Below are 21618 nucleotides of genomic sequence, written 5' to 3'. Positions count from 1 at the left end.
GGGGGGGGGGGGGGGGGGGGGGGGGGGGGTGATTGTAAGTTTATCATTTAGTAATTTTTGTTAGTATTACAATTGCATTGAGGGCCCCTCTGGGCCCCTGTCAATCATGGGCCCCTAGAACATAAACATTATGTATGTTTCTGGAGTAAACCAGCCCTGGAAAAAATTAGTCTGGAGACATTTTGTTTTCACGTTGAAATCCATGTCAATGAAATGCAGTGGGACATTTATATACGGCTTTATGGTGCAGCTTGACCACAGGTCTGTAGCGGTGGCGAAACATTTAACTGTAGCCACGTCCTTCACAACAGTCTCAACACTCATCAAACCGGGACAGGAGAGACACTCGACTAACATGGTGACGAGATGGCAGTAATACCGTTTGTCCAAAGTGTTGATGAGTTTCTTAAATCCCGGGTTGTTCACTGTGTAAAGTGAGCACTGGTCTTCGGTGAGCTGGTGGATTATTTAGTCGGGATTCTTCAGTCTAACTTGCGAGGTGTTGGGAACTCGCGCTGAATAAAACCAAATCGGTTGGGGCTGTGGGAGGAGTCAGCAGCGGAGCGCTGCAATGCCAGTGGTGCTTGATTTACAACGGAAAACAGCACAAGAGTAAGCTGAAAAATTAATTAAATATGTCGCCTCACCTTCAGGTTGGAAAATCTGTCAATTACTTTTTGGTGTTCAATGCTCTCTGCATCTCTTCATCTCTTTTCCTGGTCTGCTCTCTCTTGTCTCCCACAGTCTCTCTCTCTCTCTCTCTCTCGCTATATATATATATATATATATATATATATATATATATATATATATATATATATGTATTTAATGAGCCGCGCTTCTGATTAAATGTTATTAAAGCCGAGAAAAGGGAACCCTTGATTACTTATGAACTGATGTTATTTTATTTAAGTAAATAAGTCAAAGCTGCAGTTCATAGAAAGGAGGAGATGATGAGGAATGTGGATAGGTGAGCTTTAATACTCATACTTTAATACTTCAATACATAATTATTTAATCACGGCTCACTGATCCTTTCAAAGTAATATAAAATATTTCTTTAATTAAAAAACTAATAATAATAATAATAATAATAATAATAATAATAATAATAATAATAATAAAGCTGTGTCGTTTTCTGAACCTCTTTAGTAAAATCCAGCAGTTTGCTAACAGCACTTTCATTTTGAAAAGTTGAACCGGAAGTACACCTGAGATCGTTAACTAGCAAGAGTTTGTTGTTGCTTTAGCATCTGCTGCTAAATTATCTTTTATTTGTCGTCAGATTGAGGTTGATACATTGTTTACTAGTTGTTTAATGGTGACAAGGGATTGAATTTAGTTAGAAAGAAGTCAAACTTACAGGAATTAAGACATTTCGGACGTTTTCTTCCAGAGAAAATTAGCTGCCTCGCCCACTAGCTAGTTTAGCTCTGTCACTGGTCACAGCTAACAGCCCATGAAGTCCAACTAGCTGATTAATTCAAGCAAGCTCACCTCAAGTGATGCAACTGAGGTACGCTACCCTTCATGAAGTGAACATGTTTGCTTTGTTTACTGTGTTTGATACAGCTTTAATACCTTACCATGACTTATCCTGATTCTTGTGTTAGCCTGGTCAGGTTGGCTTAGTTCCGCTTTCGGGTGATAAATGTTGTTTTACGTGACAGCCCAAACTACGGAGTGTCATTAAGGTTTTAGAGGTTATATAGACTTTTACATGAGTGTCAAACATCCCCGTATATTTAAACTTGTAGAAACTGTAAAGCGTTGACGGTTGAACTCCAGTTTGTAGCATGTAAACTAAGTGTCGCTGTTAGCTGTAGCTTAGCTCTGCTAGCCTTCATGTCTTGTGACCTGCAAGTTTGTTCATAAACCTGTCTCTGTCTGCACGGTGTTTGTTCTGATATCCGCTTATTTACTGCATGGATGTTTAGTTTCGCTTAGGGTCTTTATTACAGTTTCATTTATTAAGAGACGCCGAAATCCCCATACGGAAAACGAAACGTGAGAAAGGTCCATTAAATATTCTCATTTTGTCGCACTGTTTCTAGATTTGGCAGGAGGGGAACAAAACTGTTAAACAGTTCAAATATAGCCCGTTTATATCGGAAGTAAATAAGTAAAGTTTTTTCTATTGCGCTTTTTGCAGATAAAAAAGGTTCTTTACAGTAAAATCTATAAAAACAGACAAAACAAAGCATAAAAATATAAACAGAAAAAAATAACTAAAACAAAAATGTCTTTAAAGGGTTGTATATCAGAAATACTGGCTATCTTTTAGTTAATTGTCTTTTAGTTAATAGGAGAAATGTGCTACAAACTGAGTTTTAATATTGACCCAACTGTCAGGAGAAGCAGAATTTGTCTATAAGACAAACAAATGGAGAAAAACCCAGGACATTTACCACAAATCTATATTTTAAAATCCAGGTAGATTTTTTTATGAGAGAGTAACGTGCTTTCCATCATCCATAAATTATATTTTTATGTTTGCGTTGGCTTTAAAAGAAATGTTTTCCACAGTGTTTTTATATTAACACATACCTGCCATTGTGAGTTTGCTATATTAATAAAATTTGTAATATAAATACAGTTGCCTCAAATAAAGGGATTATTCTACGCTGTGATTAGTGGCTTCAACTTTAAAAGACTGTTGCTCCATTCAAGATTAAGATTAAAAGTGAACACTGATCATTACAGAAACTGAACAACAAACAGAAAAGAAAATGTGGTTTTTAATGTTGAACTGGCATAGAAAACCCTGCACCTGTGAGCAAACACTGTTATTATGGGACGTAAACATCATAAACTTAACTACATTTTTTTGGAAGATAATTTAAATCTTAAGTCATACATCATACAACCACAGTACAAACTTTATTTATAAGGCACTTTGATAAAACCACAACAGAAACAAACTGCTGTCCATTAAAGGTGAATGAAATCTAAAAAAATAAACCTAAAACAACAGACAAAGAGTCCTACACAGAATCAAAAGCAGTACAAATCAATCACTCATGTAAGGATTTTTGGTCAAAGCCCAAAGAGAAAATGTGGGTTTTACATGATCCCTGACTGACATCCAAAGGCAGATTGTTCCAGGAAGGAAAACCTTCATCACAACCAGAACCAGGGAGGAAAACCTCCATCGGAACCAGGACCAGGAAGGAAACCCTCCATCGGAACCACGACCAGGAAGGAAAACCTCCATCGGAACCAGGACCAGGAAGGAAACCCCCCATCGGAACCAGGACCAGGAAGGAAAACCTCCATCGGAACCAGGACCAGGAAGGAAACCCCCCATCGGAACCAGGACCAGGAAGGAAACCCTCCATCGGAACCAGGACAAGGAAGGAAAACCTCCATCGGAACCAGGACAAGGAAGGAAAACCTCCATTGGAACCAGAACCAGGAAGGAAAACCTCCATCGGAACCAAAACCAGGAAGGAAAACCTCTTATCTAAGCATCTTATTAGACAGGCTGGGGGTGTAGAGGACAGGAAAAAGGGGTCAACTAGCAGCAGAACTCTGATCCAGGGATTCCTGCTGAGAAAGAAGAAGAGAAACACAAATGAATGACAACAACGTCAGATATTTCTTTATGTAGGGTAAAGAGAGCAGAGAGGAGCCCAGTGCATCATCATGCCTGAGAGAAAAGTGCAGTTTGAAAAATCAGGATCTATGAGCTCATTAAGATCCAAACATTTACTTATTTATAGAAGGTCGTCCAGCAAAATTAATTATTTTTAATAAACCTTCTTGTTTGGAGGCTGTTTTCTTAATGGAGATGTTTGGTTTTTGTTTTGTTTTGTTTTGTAGGTGAATCTGTTGACGCATCATGATGGTGGGTTCCCAGTGGGAACTTCCTCCAGAGCTATGCTGCCGGCCCATGGCTTTTGTAGCTTTAACTGGTCTAGATGTAGTCTACAATGCCGTGCACCGGGCCATCTGGGATGCTTTCTGTGCTAATCGTCGCGCTGACAGAGTCCCCATCTCTTTCAAAGTTCTCCCAGGAGACCACGAGTATCCCAAATGTCGCACTAAGGTGATCAGCTGATGAAGAAATCTGAAAACTTTTTATTTAAGTTTTCTTAAATGTTTCAGATGTGAAACTCAGTGTTTTTCCTTTCTACCTAGCGAACTTCATACGAGTGGTATATTCCTAAAGGAATCCTGAAAACAGGCTGGATGAATAAACATCTGAACCTGGTCCCTGCTTTGGTAGTTCTCTTCTATGAGCTGGACTGGGACGACCCGCAGTGGAAAGAGAAACAGTCTGAATGTGCCACTAAGGTGGAGATTGTCAGGTAGGTAATGGCTGCATAGTCACTGTTTATTCAGTCCAACCTTCAAGCTGTGCTGCTGTACAGTAACCACGGTGGTTGTGGATCTGTAGGACCAGTCTTCAGGGCAGGAACACCAAAGTGGCCGTGGTTTTAATCCAGAAGAAAACCCCTCTACCTCCAGGTAAAAGCTTCTGTAGCAGGCCTGCTGATGACTGGGAGTAGTGCAATAAACATGCCATCTTTTAACCCTGACTTCTAAATCCATGTAAGTCACCTCTTGTCCTCATGTTTCCACAGGAGAGGACCTGGTAGCATCAGAGCGAGCACAGGCTCTTTGCAGTGCCTGTGATCTGTCTGGGAAGAGCCTCTTCGTCCTGCCGCACACCGACCACTTGGTGGGCTACATTATCAGGTAAAGAAATCCACCAAGGCAGGAAAATTGAAAGGAAAACTGTTGGTTGAACATCGTGTTGATGTGATTCTGAAGGTTAGAGAACGCCTTCTACGAGCACGCTCAGACATATTACTACACAGAGATCCGCCGTGTTAAATCCCACAAAGAATTCCTCAATAAAACAACACACCAGGTATGAAGCGGAGAATAAACAGATTAACTGCAGACTTCACTCTGAACCGTGTTGAATTCCTGTATTTGTTTTCTTCATGTGCCGATGTGAGCAGCTGCTGTTCGTCAGACACCAGTTTAAAATCGCTTTCTTCAGTGAGCTGAAACAGGACACCCAGAACGCTCTGAAGTAAGTCTGGAGGCAAATATTCAGCTGCTGTCAGAAATATTCAACCCCCTCATATCAAAAGACATTAAAACGAAAGATTATGACAATAACTGACTTAAAATCCTCATTAAACAACAAAAACTACTGATAAATAGTTATTTAGACAACAGAAGTTGGGAATCTTGGCCCATTCTTCACAAGGTCAAGCCTCTAGCTCAGTGATGTTTGATGTGTTTTCTGCTACCAAAGAGTTTCACTGATTTAAACCTGGTGACTGAGAGCCGTTCCAGGACTTTCCAGGAACTTTGCTTGACTCGGAGGTGTGTTTGGGCTCATCATCTTGTGGGAATGTCCAGTGATCATCAAGGCTGGATTTGACAACACAGGGTGTCACATTCCTCTTTAACCCTTAAAACTCCAAGTTTGTTTTTATTATTTATATGTGGTGGGGTTGAAGATCAGTATTTAATATACTAAAGACTTGATCTGAATGTTTTTATAGTTGTTTTTGGGATAGTACATTTTAAATCTGACACAGTTAAAAACTCTAAAAAATACATCAAAGTCAACCCATTTTTATGTATCTTCTAAAATCCGCAGCTTTATGTGGGATATTTCTCATTTTATGTGTTTGTTTTTAAAAAATAAAACTGTGCCATCTTGTGATCAAACTGACATTTAAGGGGTTAAAAATAGTATAATATATAATATTAAAATAATCTGAACAAAAAAGGTGGAAAAAGATGAATCTATCATGTTTTTATAGCATTAGAGGACTATTTTGTCCTGTGGTGACCTGAAAGGGGTTTTAGATCGAGGCGACTCACGTTGGTTAAATCTTTTGAGGGGTGAATATTTGTGACCGAACCAGCTGGTTGCAGATTGAAGGAAAAACCAGAACCTGTATTATTTATGTAATGGGCCCTGTCTGTGATGATGTTGACCTTCATCTTCAAGTTGCTGTTGTTTTGTTTAGTGACTTCCATCATATTGAAGACTTTGGAGCCATCAGAGACCATGTCGTTTGTTCTCAGCTGTTTCTCTGTGGTCTTGTCTCCAGATACTACAGAACTGCATACAGTCTTGTCCATGAGCTCCGAGCACACGAGACCAACATATTAGAGATAAAAACTATGGCTGGATTTATCAACTACAAGGTACCTGTCTGTTTATCTATGATGAAAATGTTTCTGTAATAAACCCCTGTCACAGTCACAGGGATGGAAACCACTTCATAACTCCCATGACAACTATACTGCCAGGTCAAAAATAAAAGTATCCACCTGGATTTAACTAAGCTAACAGGTTGGAGCCTCCTAAAATCTGCAGGGTGATCATCTATTAGCTGCAACAAGTTATTTAACCCCAACTGATGCAATGATTAGCTTCTCATTTCTTAAACAACCATGTGAGAAGACACGTCCTGTGTTCATAGAAAAGATGTTAGTCTGTTCCACAAGGGTCAGATCATCGGCATCAAGCAGAGAAAACATCTAAGGAGATGCAGAAACTACTAAAACTGGGCTGAGAACTGTCCAGCCATGATTAAAAACTGGAAGGATGGTGGGATCCATCTTCTTCCAGGAAGAAATGTGGTCAGAAAAACTTCCTGAATGACGGTGATCACTGAAACGTTTGGTGGAATCAGAACTCAGGACCATGTTTAATAGTGAAAGTTTGAACATTTCCAGTGAGGCTAACCGGACAAAAAGGCTTCAATTTGCTAGGGAGCATAAAGACTGGACTCTGGAGCCATGGAAGAAGGTCATAATAACATGTTTTTAAGATGTTGCACACCACAGATATTAACAACAATACCAGCAGCAAACATCATCGTTGCTTTGACCTTCAGAGTAAAGTCATAGATAAGAGCTGACCAGCGAAACTCACAGTTCTGGTTTTTACTCTCAGCTGCACAAAGATGAGTAATTACTGGAAATGTGAGGAAGCCAAGCAGATATAAAACAAACATGGACATTATGAAGGATGCTTTTAGATTTTCATAGTTTGCAGCGTGAAATGTGGCCACCACAAAGCAAAGATTAGTCAGAAATTCAAGCTGCTGACTTTTCAGGATTAAAAATAAGTTTGTGATTCAGCATCATTTATAAGCTCCTCAGCGGCTGTTTATGACCCACCGTCCTGTTTCCATCTGAGTCCAAAGATCAGGACTAAGATGGCGTTCCTCAGCTGCCAGTTTAACTGATGACCAAGGCCAGGCGGATCTGTGCTCAGACTAATATTTAACCCTTGTGGGTAATTATCGACTGTATGGTCCTTTAAGGTAATTTTTTCCACAATTTCCGGCCACCGTTCTGGTTGCGTTTCCCCGAATGGGATGGTTTTAGGTAAGAAAAGAGTTTCTCTTGAAGAACTTTGAAAGTCCAATTTAATTTTTCTGACAGCAGTTTTGGGGGAGGACTCTTTTGTCCTCTATTGACTCAAAAGGATAGTAAATAATAAACTGTTAATCAAAAATCAAAATCCGTTTAGTTCCTAATTTAAAGTGTATCTGATCTTTAAATAAAACCCCCAGCCACCCAAATTCTGTTATATGGGAAATGTTTTTATTAAAAGAAAAACTGAGATGTCATTAAACTGGCATTTAAAGGGTTAAGATAATTAGAATAATTACAGAACTTGTAGTTTTGATTAGGACTGAAGTTGATTAAGTGATTTGAGTAAAAAAAGTGGGAAAAAAATTCATCTGTAATTTTTTACAGCAGTTTTGGGGAGAGGACTTTTTGTCTTCTAAAGATGTGGACGGGTGGTAAACAAAGCCAGTTAATCAGGGTTAAGTTTTCTCCTTCGTGTGTGTGTTCTCTTTTCAGATCTGCCGCCTGTGTTTCCAGCATAACACACCTCTGGATGCTATCGCTCAGTTCCGGAAACACATTGACTTGTGTAAAAAGAAGATCGGTAGCGCGGAGCTGGCCTTTGAACACTCTGCTTGGATGTCTAAACAGTGAGATAGACTCTGTATCTAAACACTGTAAAATCACACCTGCACCATTTCACACACTTTTCTTAGTGCCTGTCACATTTTCTAGGTGACGGAAGACGTTCATTATCAGTCAGTCATTGCTGGGCTACAAACACAGCATCCTAACACATTCATTGTCATCTCCAGAGACTTGAACAGTGTCTCCGTCTCTGCACCATCACCAGCATTCCAGCAGTTTGTTAGCTGGAACGTTGGTGATGGTTCTTTAGGTTGAAGATGCCATCACCTACCTGCTTCAGAGAGCACACTCTCATCTGGACCAGTCAGAAAGCACTTTGAGGATCATGTCTTTTTTTATTTCTCAAGTGTTTTTAATACAGTTCAGCTGCTCTGTTATGTGAAAAGCTCCATAAATTCCAGGTGGAACCTCCACCACCACCTGGATTTATGACTAGCTAATAGCCAGACCAGTTCGTGAGGTTCTGTGTCTGAGATGGTGGTCAGCACCACAAGGGACTGTACTCTCACCATTTCTCTTCACACTGAACACCTCAGACTTCCAGTACAACTCTTGAGTCCTGTCATCTGCAGAAATACTCTGATTACTCTGCAGCTGTGGGGAGTATCTGTAATGGATGAGAAGCTGAATCCAGAGAACTGGTCATTCAGTGAGATGGAGCAGAAGCACCTCACCTAGAACACAAACAAAAGAGACGATTGTTGACGTCAGGAGGAACAAGAGTAAACAAACACTGTTTACATCCTGAGAGAAGAGGTGGAGGTGGTGGAGGAATACCTCAGTTCAGCTGGACAACAGACTGGACTGAAAATGCAACAGAAGCATCTAGAAGAAAGAACAGAGGAGACTCCACTTCTGGAGGAAGCTGAGATCCTTCAACATCTGCACCAAGATGTTTAATCTTCTATCAGACTGTGGTGGAAAATGTCATCAGATTTGCAGCTTCTGCTCTCTAATAAGAAGATGGCAGCACGGCTTAGGTTGGCAAAGCTCCATCTGAACAAATCACAAGACTTCTGGAACAAGGTCCTCTGGACAGACCAGACCACAGATTACATGTTTGGTCAGAATTGGCAGCATATCAGCACAAACACTCCATAGCAACTGTCAGCACGGTGGTGGAGGGCTGATGATCTGGGCTGGAGGGATGATGAAAGTCTTCTAGAGTCAGATGTGAGTCCATCTGTCTGAGCTTGGCTGAAACTGTCTCATGCAGAAGAACAAAGATCCCAAACACAGCAGCAGGTCTACACTGAACCAAGGCAGATACCAGTTCTTCAAAGCTCAATGACCTGAATGTTCCTTTCCAAGTAGAGTGTTTGTAAATATAAGCTGAGTTCTAGTGGTGGAACCAGGAAACCGGAAATAGAAAAACCTCTTTGTGATATGCTACGGTCTTCGTCTCCTGCAGATAAAGAAAAGTCTAGAAACAGATCTGGAATCTAACACCGACGCTGCTGACAGGTGAAAATTTATCCCGGCTGCTCTGCTGTTAGTAGTGTCGTGTTTCACTGTGAGCGAGCCTTCAAAGAGCTGATCTGACTGGTGAGACCACAGAGATCCTGTCAGATTTATTCCGTGATGGTAGATGATGTTCGTCTGGAGATGCTAGAAACAATAACAGCTACGAGCCACGAGGATATTTGGTTAATAAAATAAGATTTAAGCTGAGACACAAGCATTTTATAAGGTTGGTGTTTCCGTAATAAAAGTCAGATCAGTTTAGTGCATGTTGATTTCATTTATTTTTTTATATTTTACCAGCATCCCATTTAATTTTGTCTAAGGAAGACAAGTGGTCAGAGTAAAGGATGCTATCAGAGCTGAAAGCAGACTGGTTCTTCATCTTTGCTCCCTGACAGGTTCCAGTCGTTCGGTGAGCTGTTTGATGAGGCCATAAAGCTGGGTCTGACGGCCATCCAGACCCAGAACCCTGGTTTCTACTACCAGCAGGCTGCCTGTTACAGCCAGGACAGGAAGCAGCTGGCACAGCAGCTCTGTCAGGTGATGCAGCTTCTCCTGCAAACCTTTTATATTTATAGTTTTGTGTTATTATAGTTATTTTATAGAAATGTGCTGACTGCCTGGTTTGTCAGCTTCTCTGTGTCCCAGAAGTCTTCAGTTCTGGTCTCCAGTGGGTCGGACCAGTTAAATAACAGCATAATTACCTAGAAATAATTAAAACTCCACATTTTTCTCTTTGTTTTAGTACAAAGAAGTACAAGTACATTATCAAGATGTTTACATTTAGCGACTGATTCTTTTAGAAAATATTGAACGACCTGAAATTTCTGGAGAAAAATAAGCCAAGTTTCAACTATATTACACATTTATATAAGTAAGTTATTTTATTTATTTACATGTTTTATTAATTTCTATCCATTTATTTCATTTTGTTGCATAAAATAGATTTTTATGAAGTTTTTGTTTATAAAATGTTTTATCATTTATTGTAATTTTTAAACTTCACATAAAATCTTTTATATTTTTATTATTAATTCCATTTTTATTTTATATTTAATTTGTTTATTTTATGTCTTTCTTACATTTATTTATTTTACATACTACAAACACATTTACATATTTACTCATTAACATAAAACCAGCAAACCGTGGGGGTTATTACAGTATCACAGTTTTATCTTCTGTTATTTTCCCTTTTTTACCGAAGTCACCCTGCAGGCCAGATTGGACCTTCTGGTGGGTCCAATCCTGATTCAACCAAAAAAATCTCCGATAACGGTTTCATTTAATCGATCATCTGTTCTAGGCTGGAATGACTTGTCCCTCGCCCGACCCGCTAGACATCCAGACTGGAGGACTGGACTTTTATGGCCAGAGACCCTGGAGACAAGGACACCAGAGTATGTTCACACACAGACACACCTGACACATCATCGCACGATGGCGCCACAAAGCAGCTGAGCTGGAGTTGGTTTAGTGAGGATAGCAGGTAAATAGTAGCAGGAATAACTGGAAATGAGGAAAAAGTGGAAACATGGAAATAGTTTCTGTTGTGTGTTTGTTTCAATAAGTATATTTTTTTCTCTTGAAAGCCAAGACTTGAGAGAACGATGAGATGAGAAAAGGCTTGGTCACTGTTCATCTGTGTGTTATTTCTACAAAGTTCTGTTTCTTCTTCTGGTCGACCTTTATGCTGCTACATCTATTCATACATTCATTTTACATCATTTTACCTCCCAATCTGACAGCTGCTACACACTGGTTTATACTGGGATTAAAAGCTTCAGCTGCTACAGACTGGTTTATACTGGGATTAAAAGCTTCAGCTGCTACGGACTGGTTTATACTGGGATTAAAAGCTTCAGCTGCTACAGACTGGTTTATACTGGGATTAAAGCTTCAGCTGCTACAGACTGGTTTATACTGGGATTAAAGCTTCAGCTGCTACAGACTGGTTTATACTGGGATTAAAGCTTCAGCTGCTACAGACTGGTTTATACTGGGATTAAAGCTTCAGCTGCTACAGACTGGTTTATACTGGGATTAAAAGCTTCAGCTGCTACGGACTGGTTTATACTGGGATTAAAAGCTTCAGCTGCTACAGACTGGTTTATACTGGGATTAAAGCTTCAGCTGCTACAGACTGGTTTATACTGGGATTAAAAGCTTCAGCTGCTACGGACTGGTTTATACTGGGATTAAAATCTTCAGCTGCTACAGACTGGTTTATAATGGGATTAAAAGCTTCAGCTGCTACGGACTGGTTTATACTGGGATTAAAATCTTCAGCTGCTACAGACTGGTTTATACTGGGATTAAAGCTTCTGGTGTTACAGACTGGTTTATACTGGGATTAAAAGCTGCTGTAGTCTGGTTTATATACTTTTATAAAAGAATAAAGTCTCATGGGGTTTTCGGGGTTAAAGTCCTCAGCTTTCTTGAGAAAACTAAACATTTAAACAAACAAACTGACTTTGGATGTGCAGCACTTGAGACATGTTTTTGTTTCTAACATGTGCTTTATAAATAAAGTGGACTGGGTGAGAACAGTCTGTCTCATGTGGAATGTCTGCTGATAATAGCTGACATGTTATCAGAAATATGAAAGTTGGTGTAACTTTGACCACTGTGTTGTTTCCAGGTATCGATCCACCAGATCCAGAGAAGGAGAAGACTGGGGTTCTAGCCCTGCAGATCAAGGAGAGAGATGTACCACATTCAGTAAGAAGATGTCTTTCTTTGTCCCATTTTAGTTACTGAAAGAGTCCAGGTACCAATTTACCTTCCTGTGTTACAGGATGTGTTTCTGGGGGCTGTGGATACAATATAACAGTACATATAACACAGTCCCCTCTTTGTCTCTGCCTCGACAGGAGCTCATCATCGCCCTTCTTAGCAACGCTGTCGCCCAGTTTAAGAAGTACAAGTGCCCTCGAATGAAGAGTCACCTCAGTACGTATCATGGCTCTCTAGTCCAGCAGCCTTCTGTTTCTGTACAGAACATAAAAACCATACTAATGTGGTTTCATAGTGACCTGAGTTTATGTAAACATCCTTTTGTAGACAGAATTTAGTCACTTTTCATGTTTGACTCTCACCTGGTCGTTTCCGGTTTCCTCCACAGTGGTCCAGATGGGGGAGGAGTACTACCATGCAAAAGATTACACCAAAGCCCTCAAGTAAGTTGGACACTGGCCATGCGAAAAACACGTCCATATCCCTGTCACATGCCAACATGCCAACATTCCTCATTCCCAGTTTTCAAATACTTCTGGAAAGGCTGCCATATGGTACTGGATTTCAGGGTAGACCCATGGAAGATGTCTTTACCTTCTCTAATTTAAGATGCTGCATAATTTCTATAACACATGAATTTGTAGGGCGGAGAAATCCTGCTAGCAGGGAGCAAAAAGCTAGCATATATTACAGGGTTGCTCAGACGTTTCTCCTGCAGCATGAAACCAAATAAAGAAGCAGGTAGTATTGTAGAAGTATGGTATCTGGGTGTATGACAGTAACTGGGCCTGCTTGTGTTTCTCACAACTAAGATCTGGTTAAATCTGGATGTCATATTTTAACCCTTTTAAACCATCATCGGGCATTTTTGTCCATCTTTCTCAACTTTCTTGTTTGATTTGGTGATTGTTTCGACTGTTTCGTCTTCTGGACTGAATTCTTTTAGTCTTTATTTTAAATTTAGTGTATTTTTCTTTCGCATGTCTTTTATTCTCTGCCGATGCTTTTTGCTCCCACCTTCATGGCCTAAAATGCAAAAAACTCCCATCAAGATTAAATATTTTTCTACTTTTTTTCCACTTTAACATTTTGAGATTTGTTCAACACTACCAAACATTCAGTCCGTTTTGGATTTTAATCCTTTAAATTCCAGTTTTATTATGTGAATTATTGTGTTATTTATTAACAAAAAACACACACAAACTGAAGAATTTTCCACACAGTAAATATCAGAGGGATGGGTCTTTGGTGCTGATTAGAGTCTTGGACATGTAAAAGATTAGCAGCACAACTGAATTAGTTTCATACATTTATTTTTTTGTATTATTTAAGAAAGTAAAAAATAATATATTTAAGGTTATAACTAGTTTGTGTAATTAATTCACGTCTGCAAGAGCAAAATGACGTCGTTTTGTTCTCATGGCCTTTTTTTTCGCTGCTTGTGGAGTCTGTAACAGCTTTAATGATTTTATGCTTTTATAAACAGGAAATGAGACTGTGTGTGTGTGTGTGTGTTTATATCAGACTGCTGGACTATGTGATGTGCGACTACCGTACAGAGAGGTGGTGGGGTCTCCTGACGGCCATACTGACCACAGCTCTGCGCTGTGCTTATCTGATGGCCAGTGTGAAGGACTACATCATCTACTGCATGGAGATGCTGGGCAGAGGTAACCATGGTTACACCAGTACAAGATGTTTGTAATGACACACATCTTTATCAGTACTTATTTTATCTTTCAGCTTCTACCCTTAAGGAGGAACAAAAGTCCAGGATTGAGAAGAATCTCTTCAAAGTCCTAATGGTCAGTTGCAGAATCGGTCCTTCACGGCTTCCAGCATCAGATCTTCCACTTCTGTCGTACAGATCACACATGAGCAGGTCCAGCCAGCATCAGTCGGTTCTGTAGGAATGATCTGTGACTGTGTTTCAGAACGAGGTCCCGGACTCCGAGCCTGACTGTGATCCATCCTCTGTGAGTGCTGCCAGGTCTCTGTGGACCGACCGCATGGCTCTGGCTGGATCCAATGAGCTGACGATAGAAGTACAGGACTACATCCCTTTCAGTTAGTAAACATAGGTTCCACGCTCACACTTAAACCTCGTTTTTCTGTCCGATCATGTTCATTACTTCCCTGAAAGCAAGACAAAACTGAATATGGTGTGATTTTCCCTCCTGACTCCAGTCCAGTGCAAGGCCAGATTCCAGTCTCCCAGTTTCCATGTGGACCAGCCCATCCAGCTGCAGGTCTTCCTCCGAGCTGACTGTCCTCATCCCGTTAGCTTCAACAAGCTGGCTGTCAGCCTTAGTAACCAGGTAATCTATAGTAACCAGCTGGTTTACAGTAACCAGATTACCGTGGACGGAGTGTTCTCGTGGTTTTCGTGGTTGTTTTTGAGGTGAAAACATTTACTCAGCTAGCGTCGTTGGTGTCACACTAGTCTGTTTCATTGTGATGTAAAGGAAGACTTCACGAGCAGGCTCATCGTTTCTTCAGGGACCAAACACAGATTTTTCAGTCATTTACACAGAAATGAAATAAATTGTTTGGATGTTGAGTTTAAATTGTGAGAACCACCAGTGTGAAGATGGCTGTGTGGTTTAATTCAGGAGTACAACCAGTGGTGTGTGGTGGAGCCTTCAGGCCAGGACAGGATGAGCCTGTTACCAGGAAAAACCAAATCCTATGACTTCAGCTTTGTGGCAAAAACTGAAGATGTTGGGAAGAAGATAGAGGTAAGATGGACTGTGTGTGTGAGGCCAGCAGAGGAGCTGTGGTTAACTGGGTGTGCTGATGTAGATGACCGGTATTGAGGTGATGCTGGGCAGCGACAGTGGCCGCTGTGTGTTTCTGAGCTGGAGAGGGGCCGGAGGAGATGCCGCCTCCACCCACGAAGCTCTGCAGGCCAGCAGGTCGTCACGGCGATGGGGGCGCATCACGGAGGCCCGTCAGGAGCTCGACTGGGATGGTGTGACGGTGCAGCACAGCACCATGTAAGTTCCCGACCACTCTGCCAGTTACAGATTTTATCCTCCAGCTCTAACGTTGGCTTCTGTCTCTCCAGGATTATCTCCAGAGTCCCAAAGATCTGCGTTCAGCTGAGCCACCAGCCTCCTGCTCTCACCAACGAAATGTACTGCATCAACCTCACCATCCAATCACAGGAGGAGGGCGTGGCCAAAGATGTTAAACTGACAGCTGGCCTCAAACCAGGTACGCGCATCCAAACCAGAAATATTGTATTATTATTACATACATATACACCTATTTACATATGTGTATGTCATCTATAAGCAGGAAGAATGTTGGTGTGATCTAATCCACAAATACTGATCCAGTTCAGCATCATGACTCCTGGTCAGGTAACAGGTGCAAACATAAAGTAAACATTTTCTGTGTTTCTTCAGGCCAGGACGCCAACCTTGGCCAGACCACCCACGTAACGTTTGACGGCTCCGAGGTTTGTGGTGACATCACACCAGCTCTGCTTCCTGACGTTCCTCTGGGAGATCTGCAACCTGGACAAAAGGTACACACACTCATCATTTACGCACCTGATTCCAGTTTCAGCAGAAAGTTGATGACTCCAGTGTGTGTGTGTGTGTGTTTTGGGTTCCAGCTGGAGAAATGCGTATATGTCAGGTGCGTTTCAACCGGACCGAGGGTCTTCCTGTTCCACGTGGCCTACAGCATTGACACGGCTGTGGAAGGACGGCAGATCATCTGTAAATGTCATAAGGTGAATTAAAGAAGGATTATTTACATGTTGCCTGTTTCCTTCCTTCGGATTTAACTTCTTTTTCTTCTGTCTTCCAGGACGAGACTGTAACTATAGAGACGGTCGTCCCATTTGAGGTGTCAGTCAGATTTGTTTCCACCAAGGTTTGTCGCTGATGCTTCTGTCATGAATGTCTCAGTTTGACTCCAGTAACTGTGTGTTTCCATGCGGTCCTGCTCAATAAAGCCAAATTTAGTGTGTCTACAGCAGGGGTGTCAAACATGTAGCCCAGAGGCCAAAACTGGTCCTCCAGAAGGTCCAGTCTGGCCCCAGGATTAATTTGGTAATAACATAGAAGATATTACCTGTAATACTTAAATAAAGTAACAGTAACCTGTAATGTGTCCCGGTGAAGTTTTCTGTTTAAATGTAAAACATTTCCAAAGCAGGAGAACTTGTTCTGTCTTATCCATGTTTCTGACTTCATAGACGTGACTTCAGTTTGTATGATGAGCTGATTACTACACACATGTGGAAAAGTACACGTATGTACATTTAAAATAACTTCTAGATGTGAAAACGTTCCTCTGATCATCAGGTGAACTTAGCTGGGATTAAATGCCTGCAGGGTTTGTAGATCCATGCTGGTCTGGAAGCTGGAATGAACACGGAAATGAGTCGATTTTTTAAATTAATATTTAAATAATTTCACTAATTTTTCTCCAGAAATATCAGCTTCATGATGTTTCTTGGACAGTCATTAGGTGTGAGTTTCCATCATGTGTAGCTCTCAGGCTGTTCTACTGGTCCGACCCACTGGAGACCAGATTGAGCTGAATGTGGAAGCTGGACTAGGATCAGTTTGACACTCCGGATGCTGGTTGGAGTGGAAGCTGATTATCATCTGTGCTGGTCTGTGTTCAGTTTGAGCCGTTGGATCAGGTAGCGGTGGACATCCCCTTCCTGTTGATGACGGACATCCTGTCCTCGTCTCCGTGGCCTCTCCTCCTCACCTCCTCTTCCCTGCAGCTGCTTACAATAAGCAGCAACACACCCCAGCTCCAGTCCCAGCTGCAGGAAGGTACGGACCAGTCTGGACTCCTCACACCGCTTCTCAGCCATCACTGGATGTGACTGGTAATGTTATACGTGTGTGTTCAGTTGTTCTGCAGACAGGCGAGTGTGCCAGCGAGTGTTTCTGTCTCCGATGTCCGCCAGCGACCAACAGCAGTAACACTGTGGCTACAGGACAGTACCTGGTGTCATGGAGGAGGTAAGAGCACAAATGTGACACATCATCAGAGGAAGATGATGCAGGAGGAAGATGCTTCTAAAGGTCTTCTGTTAAACAGGAAGTCCAACAGTCCCGACAGTCCTCTCATCCGGACCGCAGTCACGCTGCCTCACGTCATCCTGGAGTCGGTGCCTCTCTACATCTACGCGGGTCCGTAAATACTCTTCCTGGTGGTGGTGTTCTGGTTTTGTGTCAGACTGTGTGTCGTCATGTTATTTCTTCCTCATCATCAGATTTGCCGTCGTTCGGCAGAGTCAGAGAGTCTCTTCCGGTTCGTTACCACATCGAGAACAGAACGGCTCTGGTGCAGGAGGTGGAGATGGCCGTCGAACCGTCGGATGCCTTCATGTTCTCTGGACTCAAACAGGTACGACCGCATCACACGGACTGACCGGGAACTGTTGTTATTCCTCACAAACTAACTGGAGTCTGAAAGATGTGTGTGTGTGTGTAACAGCTTATTTCACTTTGAATTCTGGGAAAGTCCTGCAGGGAAGTCTGGGAGTTCAGCCCAGAACCTTCATGCACCTGCTGGTTGAACAGTGTCAGGCTGATGGTTCGGACTGGGATGGAGCCGTATGTACGCTGCTAACCTCAAAGGTCCGGTTTCAGCTCTAGTTTTGTTCCCAACTCATGAAACGGACTTCTGTTAAGTCAGCTGTCACGCTGTGATGTTACAGCTGAATTATTTTTCATGTCGGCGTAGCCAGCAAGTCGCCTTCTCCTGCATCATCCTACGATTCTCGCTGTGGGGAAGATCTGACGTTAGACACTTCTACAGTAAAATAAAAGCTTCCAGACTTAAGTAAAGACCAGAAAAATATTCAATTTAAACCTTTATTCTGTAAACTGAACTATTTACTGGAGAACTGAGTTCTCAGCTGTGGAGAGGCCTGAAGTGCATCAGAAATAATTACATATTTTATTTCAGAATAATTTTATATTTTACATGATAATTAGACTTCATAGTAGTATATTTATGTTTTTCATTACTGTATTTCATGTCAAATCTGTGAATTCAGATTAGGGGGCGGGGCAACAACCGTCCAATACGTCCAACTACAAACATCATTAATGTTAGGAGTGGCGCACAAAGAAAAAAGCCTGGAAATAAATAAGAAAAGAATAAGCAAACATATAGAACAAGAAGTAAAACTATAAATAAAGATATACAATAAAATATATAAATAAAACCATTAATAAAAATATAAATAAGGGAAATAAATAGACTTTTTTCTTTCTCTATTCTACAGTCATTTAGCAGATTTATTATTATTATTAGTAGTAGTAGTAGTAGTAGTATTTCTAACTAAAATATCAACCAAAAAAGTAAATATACATAAACTTTCTATGTATGAAAAGGGTTTAGGATGAAGTTAAATTATTATTTAGTCCAAATCCTTTTAGTCAGTAATAACTCAAATATGGACCCTTTTACAGCGTTTCATCAGGTTATTTAAGCACAAAACAAACCATAAACAATGATAATAATCCCCTCTTATAATAAATTATAATACATGATGTGTGCACGGTGGTGTGGTGGTTAGCACCGCAGCCTCACAGCAAGAAGGTCGCTGGTTCGAATCTCGGCTGGGGGAGGTTCGAACCTTGAGGGCGGTGGCCTTTCTGTGTTCTCCCCGTTACTCTAAATTCTCCCTAGGAGTGAGTGTGAATGGTTGTTTGTCCCGTATGTACAGGTGTTCCTGCCTCTCACCTGTTAATGCTGGGATAGGCTCCAGCTTACCTGCGACCCGTAATGGACCAATAAAAAAAGACTCCTTGTTTAGAGCAACAGATTTTCTTTTTGTTGATTAAATCTCTATTTAAAATGGAATCACGAAGCACCGCCAAGAAGAAAGAACACAAACTGCTGGACGACGCCATCCTCCTCCGTTGTTTGAGTCGTGTTTTGGTTTAAAGGAAGGCGCTGCGATGTCCTCATGCAGTTACGTAGCTTCGGTTGGCTGTGGAAACGGTTTACAACCAACTCTGACCAACCCGACCCGTATTTATTGGTGGAAACAAGGCTTTAAAGACGTTTAGTAAAAGTTCTCCACCTGTGTGTGTTGATGTGCAGGTACGTCTCCGTATCCTTCCTGGTACGGAGCAGCAGATGCTGTATAACTACTACCCCCTGATGGCAGGTTACCAGACTCTACCGCAGCTCAACATCAGCCTGCCGCGCTGCCCGGCCCCCAGCACACCTGGACTACGACGCTTCCTGCCACAGCGGATCTTTGTGAAGGTAACGCAGTGACCATCCACACACCTGAACCTCTGTTAAAATCTCCTGAAGCTGAGTGTTTCTCTACTTTCAGCCTCAGGGTCGACAGCCGGACGACGTCTCCATCGCTGCAGCTTGAGGAGCAAATAAAACGTTTACTGTAAATACCTGAAGAAAGCAGCATCACAATGTTGTTCTACGACTCCAGATGTCATCTTTAACTCCGTCTGTCACTGCTCTGTAAAAACACACCGCAAACACCATCTTTCCACCAAACTGGAGATATTTGTTTGTAGTGAAAAACCATGCCCATAAATGAACTGATGCCCAGCAAAAGTCATGTGTGAAAATCATGTTTGGTCATCTAAATCTGATGGTTGATGGTGTAAATCTGATGGTTGATGGTGTAAATCTGATGGTTGATGGCGTAAATCTGATGGTTGATCGTGGAACTCTGATGGTTGATGGTGTAAATCTGATGGTTGATGGTGTAACTCTGATGGTTGATGGTGTAAATCTGATGGTTGATGGTGTAAATCTGATGTGAGCTGTCAGGAAATCTGGGTAGTGAAATAGATCAGTGTGATGGAATGATTATACTGAAGTGATATAAGCTTTCTGTGTGTTATTTTCTCCTGTTTCATCAGAGGACAGTAATAAGTAAAGGATTTAAGTATTTACTCAGGCCGGACTGCAGGCTTCAAAATATCCACAACATCCCACTTGTAACACAGTCATGGTGCTGTTTTAATGTGTGAAATTGGTTTTTACTCCATTTGTCTGCAACAAAGTTATTTAAAAACCAGTTGATTGTTTGTTTTTAATGATACATTTTATTTATAGCATTTCTGGGCACAGAGAGCTCACAAAGACTAGATAATGAAGCATAAAACAGTCAATTTAAACACATCAGATGATGAAACACATTTTACCATGTGATGGAAAATATGAGCTGAATCTGATGGCAGCACATCTGGAAAAGGCTGGAAAAGTAAAAAGTGGAGTAGCGTTTGACAACTAATCACGTTAACTGGCAACAGACCAGTAACATGACTGGGTATAAAAGGAGCATTTCAGAGGCAGATCCCAGATGGAAAGATGTACAGAGATTCACCAATCTGAGACAAACTGGCTCTAAAACTGGAACAATTTCAGGAAAATGTTCCTCAGACTAAAGATCCACCATCTACAGAGTAAATCGTTGTATTCAGTTCAGTGTTGAAATAAAACGGTCAGTTAGTTTCAGTTAAAGGTGGTATTTCTGTTGGCGCATCTGTTTCTGTGCGTGTTAAACCTCCACACGGTAGAGGGCGCTGCTGCTCCAGCCAGAGCCATTTCATGAGCGCGCCTTACGCTCGCCGACACGTAGTCACGTGGTTCACCAAGCCATCAACACTTCCACTCAGCGCTGTCAATTTGAACGGGTCCATTTTCCAATTTCACAATAATGTGAATTGATGACTGTACTGTCTGTGTATTTTATAAAAGGCTTTTGTTTGGAAGCAGCAGAGAGGCATCACAGTTTCACATTTCCGACAGAAACAACACCATTAATTTTCTGACTGTTGGGAATGCTACACCACCTCCCGTCCAGAGGTTAGCGCCTGCTTGGGTTTACCTTCAGCTCTGCATCCTTCAACACATCCATGAAATTTCTGTTCCCAGGATTGACTCCCGCTGTGGAAGACGTTCAGTCTGCTGTCGGATGGAAAACCAGCTGAATGGCAGAGCTGGGCTCAAACAAACATTTTAAAGAAGTTTTAAATGACTTGAAGGACAATAAGTGGCCGTAGATGCTTTGAATTCTTCCATTGCATAGAATACACCAATATTATATTACTTCCTTTTTTATATTGTTTCACTTTGTGTTGCGTGACCTGAATAAATTAATCTGTAACCCAGTTTATTGTTGTTCTGGCCAGAAAGCTGATGTAAAATATTAATAAAAAATATTAAAACAATTCAAATGTTTTCTGGTTCATACCATATTAAATGCCTGAGTTGGTCAGGTCTTCAAAAACACAACTTTCAACCAAACATGGCACAATAAAACATTTTATTTTACCATATAATTTTATTCTACAGTCTACAGATGGAGGGGCTGTGTGCTGGTGGTGGAGCTGCACCGAGGAACAGTAAAGATTTCTGAGGATGTGATGTTGTCTGGTCAGACTGGAGCTGCAACACTTTCAC

At 41.3% G+C, this 21618-nt stretch overlaps 1 protein-coding gene across 2 annotated transcripts in view; it reads left to right on the top strand.

Annotated features, from left to right (window-relative positions):
- The first annotated feature begins 1205 nt into the window (after positions 1 to 1205).
- Positions 1206 to 21618, top strand: part of trappc11 (trafficking protein particle complex subunit 11) — a 29732-nt gene continuing 9319 nt past the window's right edge. The window contains exons 1-30 of one of the 2 annotated variants that reach the window (XR_006010943.1): positions 1206 to 1516; positions 3823 to 4048; positions 4141 to 4310; positions 4400 to 4470; positions 4587 to 4701; positions 4777 to 4876; positions 4971 to 5044; positions 6084 to 6180; positions 7855 to 7988; positions 9849 to 9990; positions 10757 to 10850; positions 12092 to 12171; positions 12324 to 12402; positions 12575 to 12629; positions 13711 to 13856; positions 13930 to 13991; positions 14121 to 14253; positions 14374 to 14504; positions 14799 to 14924; positions 14989 to 15182; positions 15254 to 15402; positions 15597 to 15718; positions 15809 to 15928; positions 16006 to 16071; positions 16832 to 16988; positions 17069 to 17180; positions 17260 to 17351; positions 17435 to 17568; positions 19279 to 19446; positions 19520 to 19968. Coding sequence is in view for 1 of the 2 variants with exons in the window: in XM_041989526.1 (XP_041845460.1) it covers positions 3842 to 4048; positions 4141 to 4310; positions 4400 to 4470; positions 4587 to 4701; positions 4777 to 4876; positions 4971 to 5044; positions 6084 to 6180; positions 7855 to 7988; positions 9849 to 9990; positions 10757 to 10850; positions 12092 to 12171; positions 12324 to 12402; positions 12575 to 12629; positions 13711 to 13856; positions 13930 to 13991; positions 14121 to 14253; positions 14374 to 14504; positions 14799 to 14924; positions 14989 to 15182; positions 15254 to 15402; positions 15597 to 15718; positions 15809 to 15928; positions 16006 to 16071; positions 16832 to 16988; positions 17069 to 17180; positions 17260 to 17351; positions 17435 to 17568; positions 19279 to 19446; positions 19520 to 19564 (3375 nt within the window). In the remaining variant the exon portion in view is untranslated. Of the gene's footprint in view, positions 1517 to 3822; positions 4049 to 4140; positions 4311 to 4399; positions 4471 to 4586; positions 4702 to 4776; positions 4877 to 4970; positions 5045 to 6083; positions 6181 to 7854; positions 7989 to 9848; positions 9991 to 10756; positions 10851 to 12091; positions 12172 to 12323; positions 12403 to 12574; positions 12630 to 13710; positions 13857 to 13929; positions 13992 to 14120; positions 14254 to 14373; positions 14505 to 14798; positions 14925 to 14988; positions 15183 to 15253; positions 15403 to 15596; positions 15719 to 15808; positions 15929 to 16005; positions 16072 to 16831; positions 16989 to 17068; positions 17181 to 17259; positions 17352 to 17434; positions 17569 to 19278; positions 19447 to 19519; positions 21326 to 21618 lie in introns of those variants that run through there. The other variant, XM_041989526.1, reaches the window with a different exon arrangement.

This window comes from Melanotaenia boesemani, chromosome 7 (assembly GCF_017639745.1).
Source record: "Melanotaenia boesemani isolate fMelBoe1 chromosome 7, fMelBoe1.pri, whole genome shotgun sequence".
Classification (NCBI taxonomy): domain Eukaryota; kingdom Metazoa; phylum Chordata; class Actinopteri; order Atheriniformes; family Melanotaeniidae; genus Melanotaenia; species Melanotaenia boesemani.
This window is presented reverse-complemented; position numbering and strand designations above follow the sequence as displayed.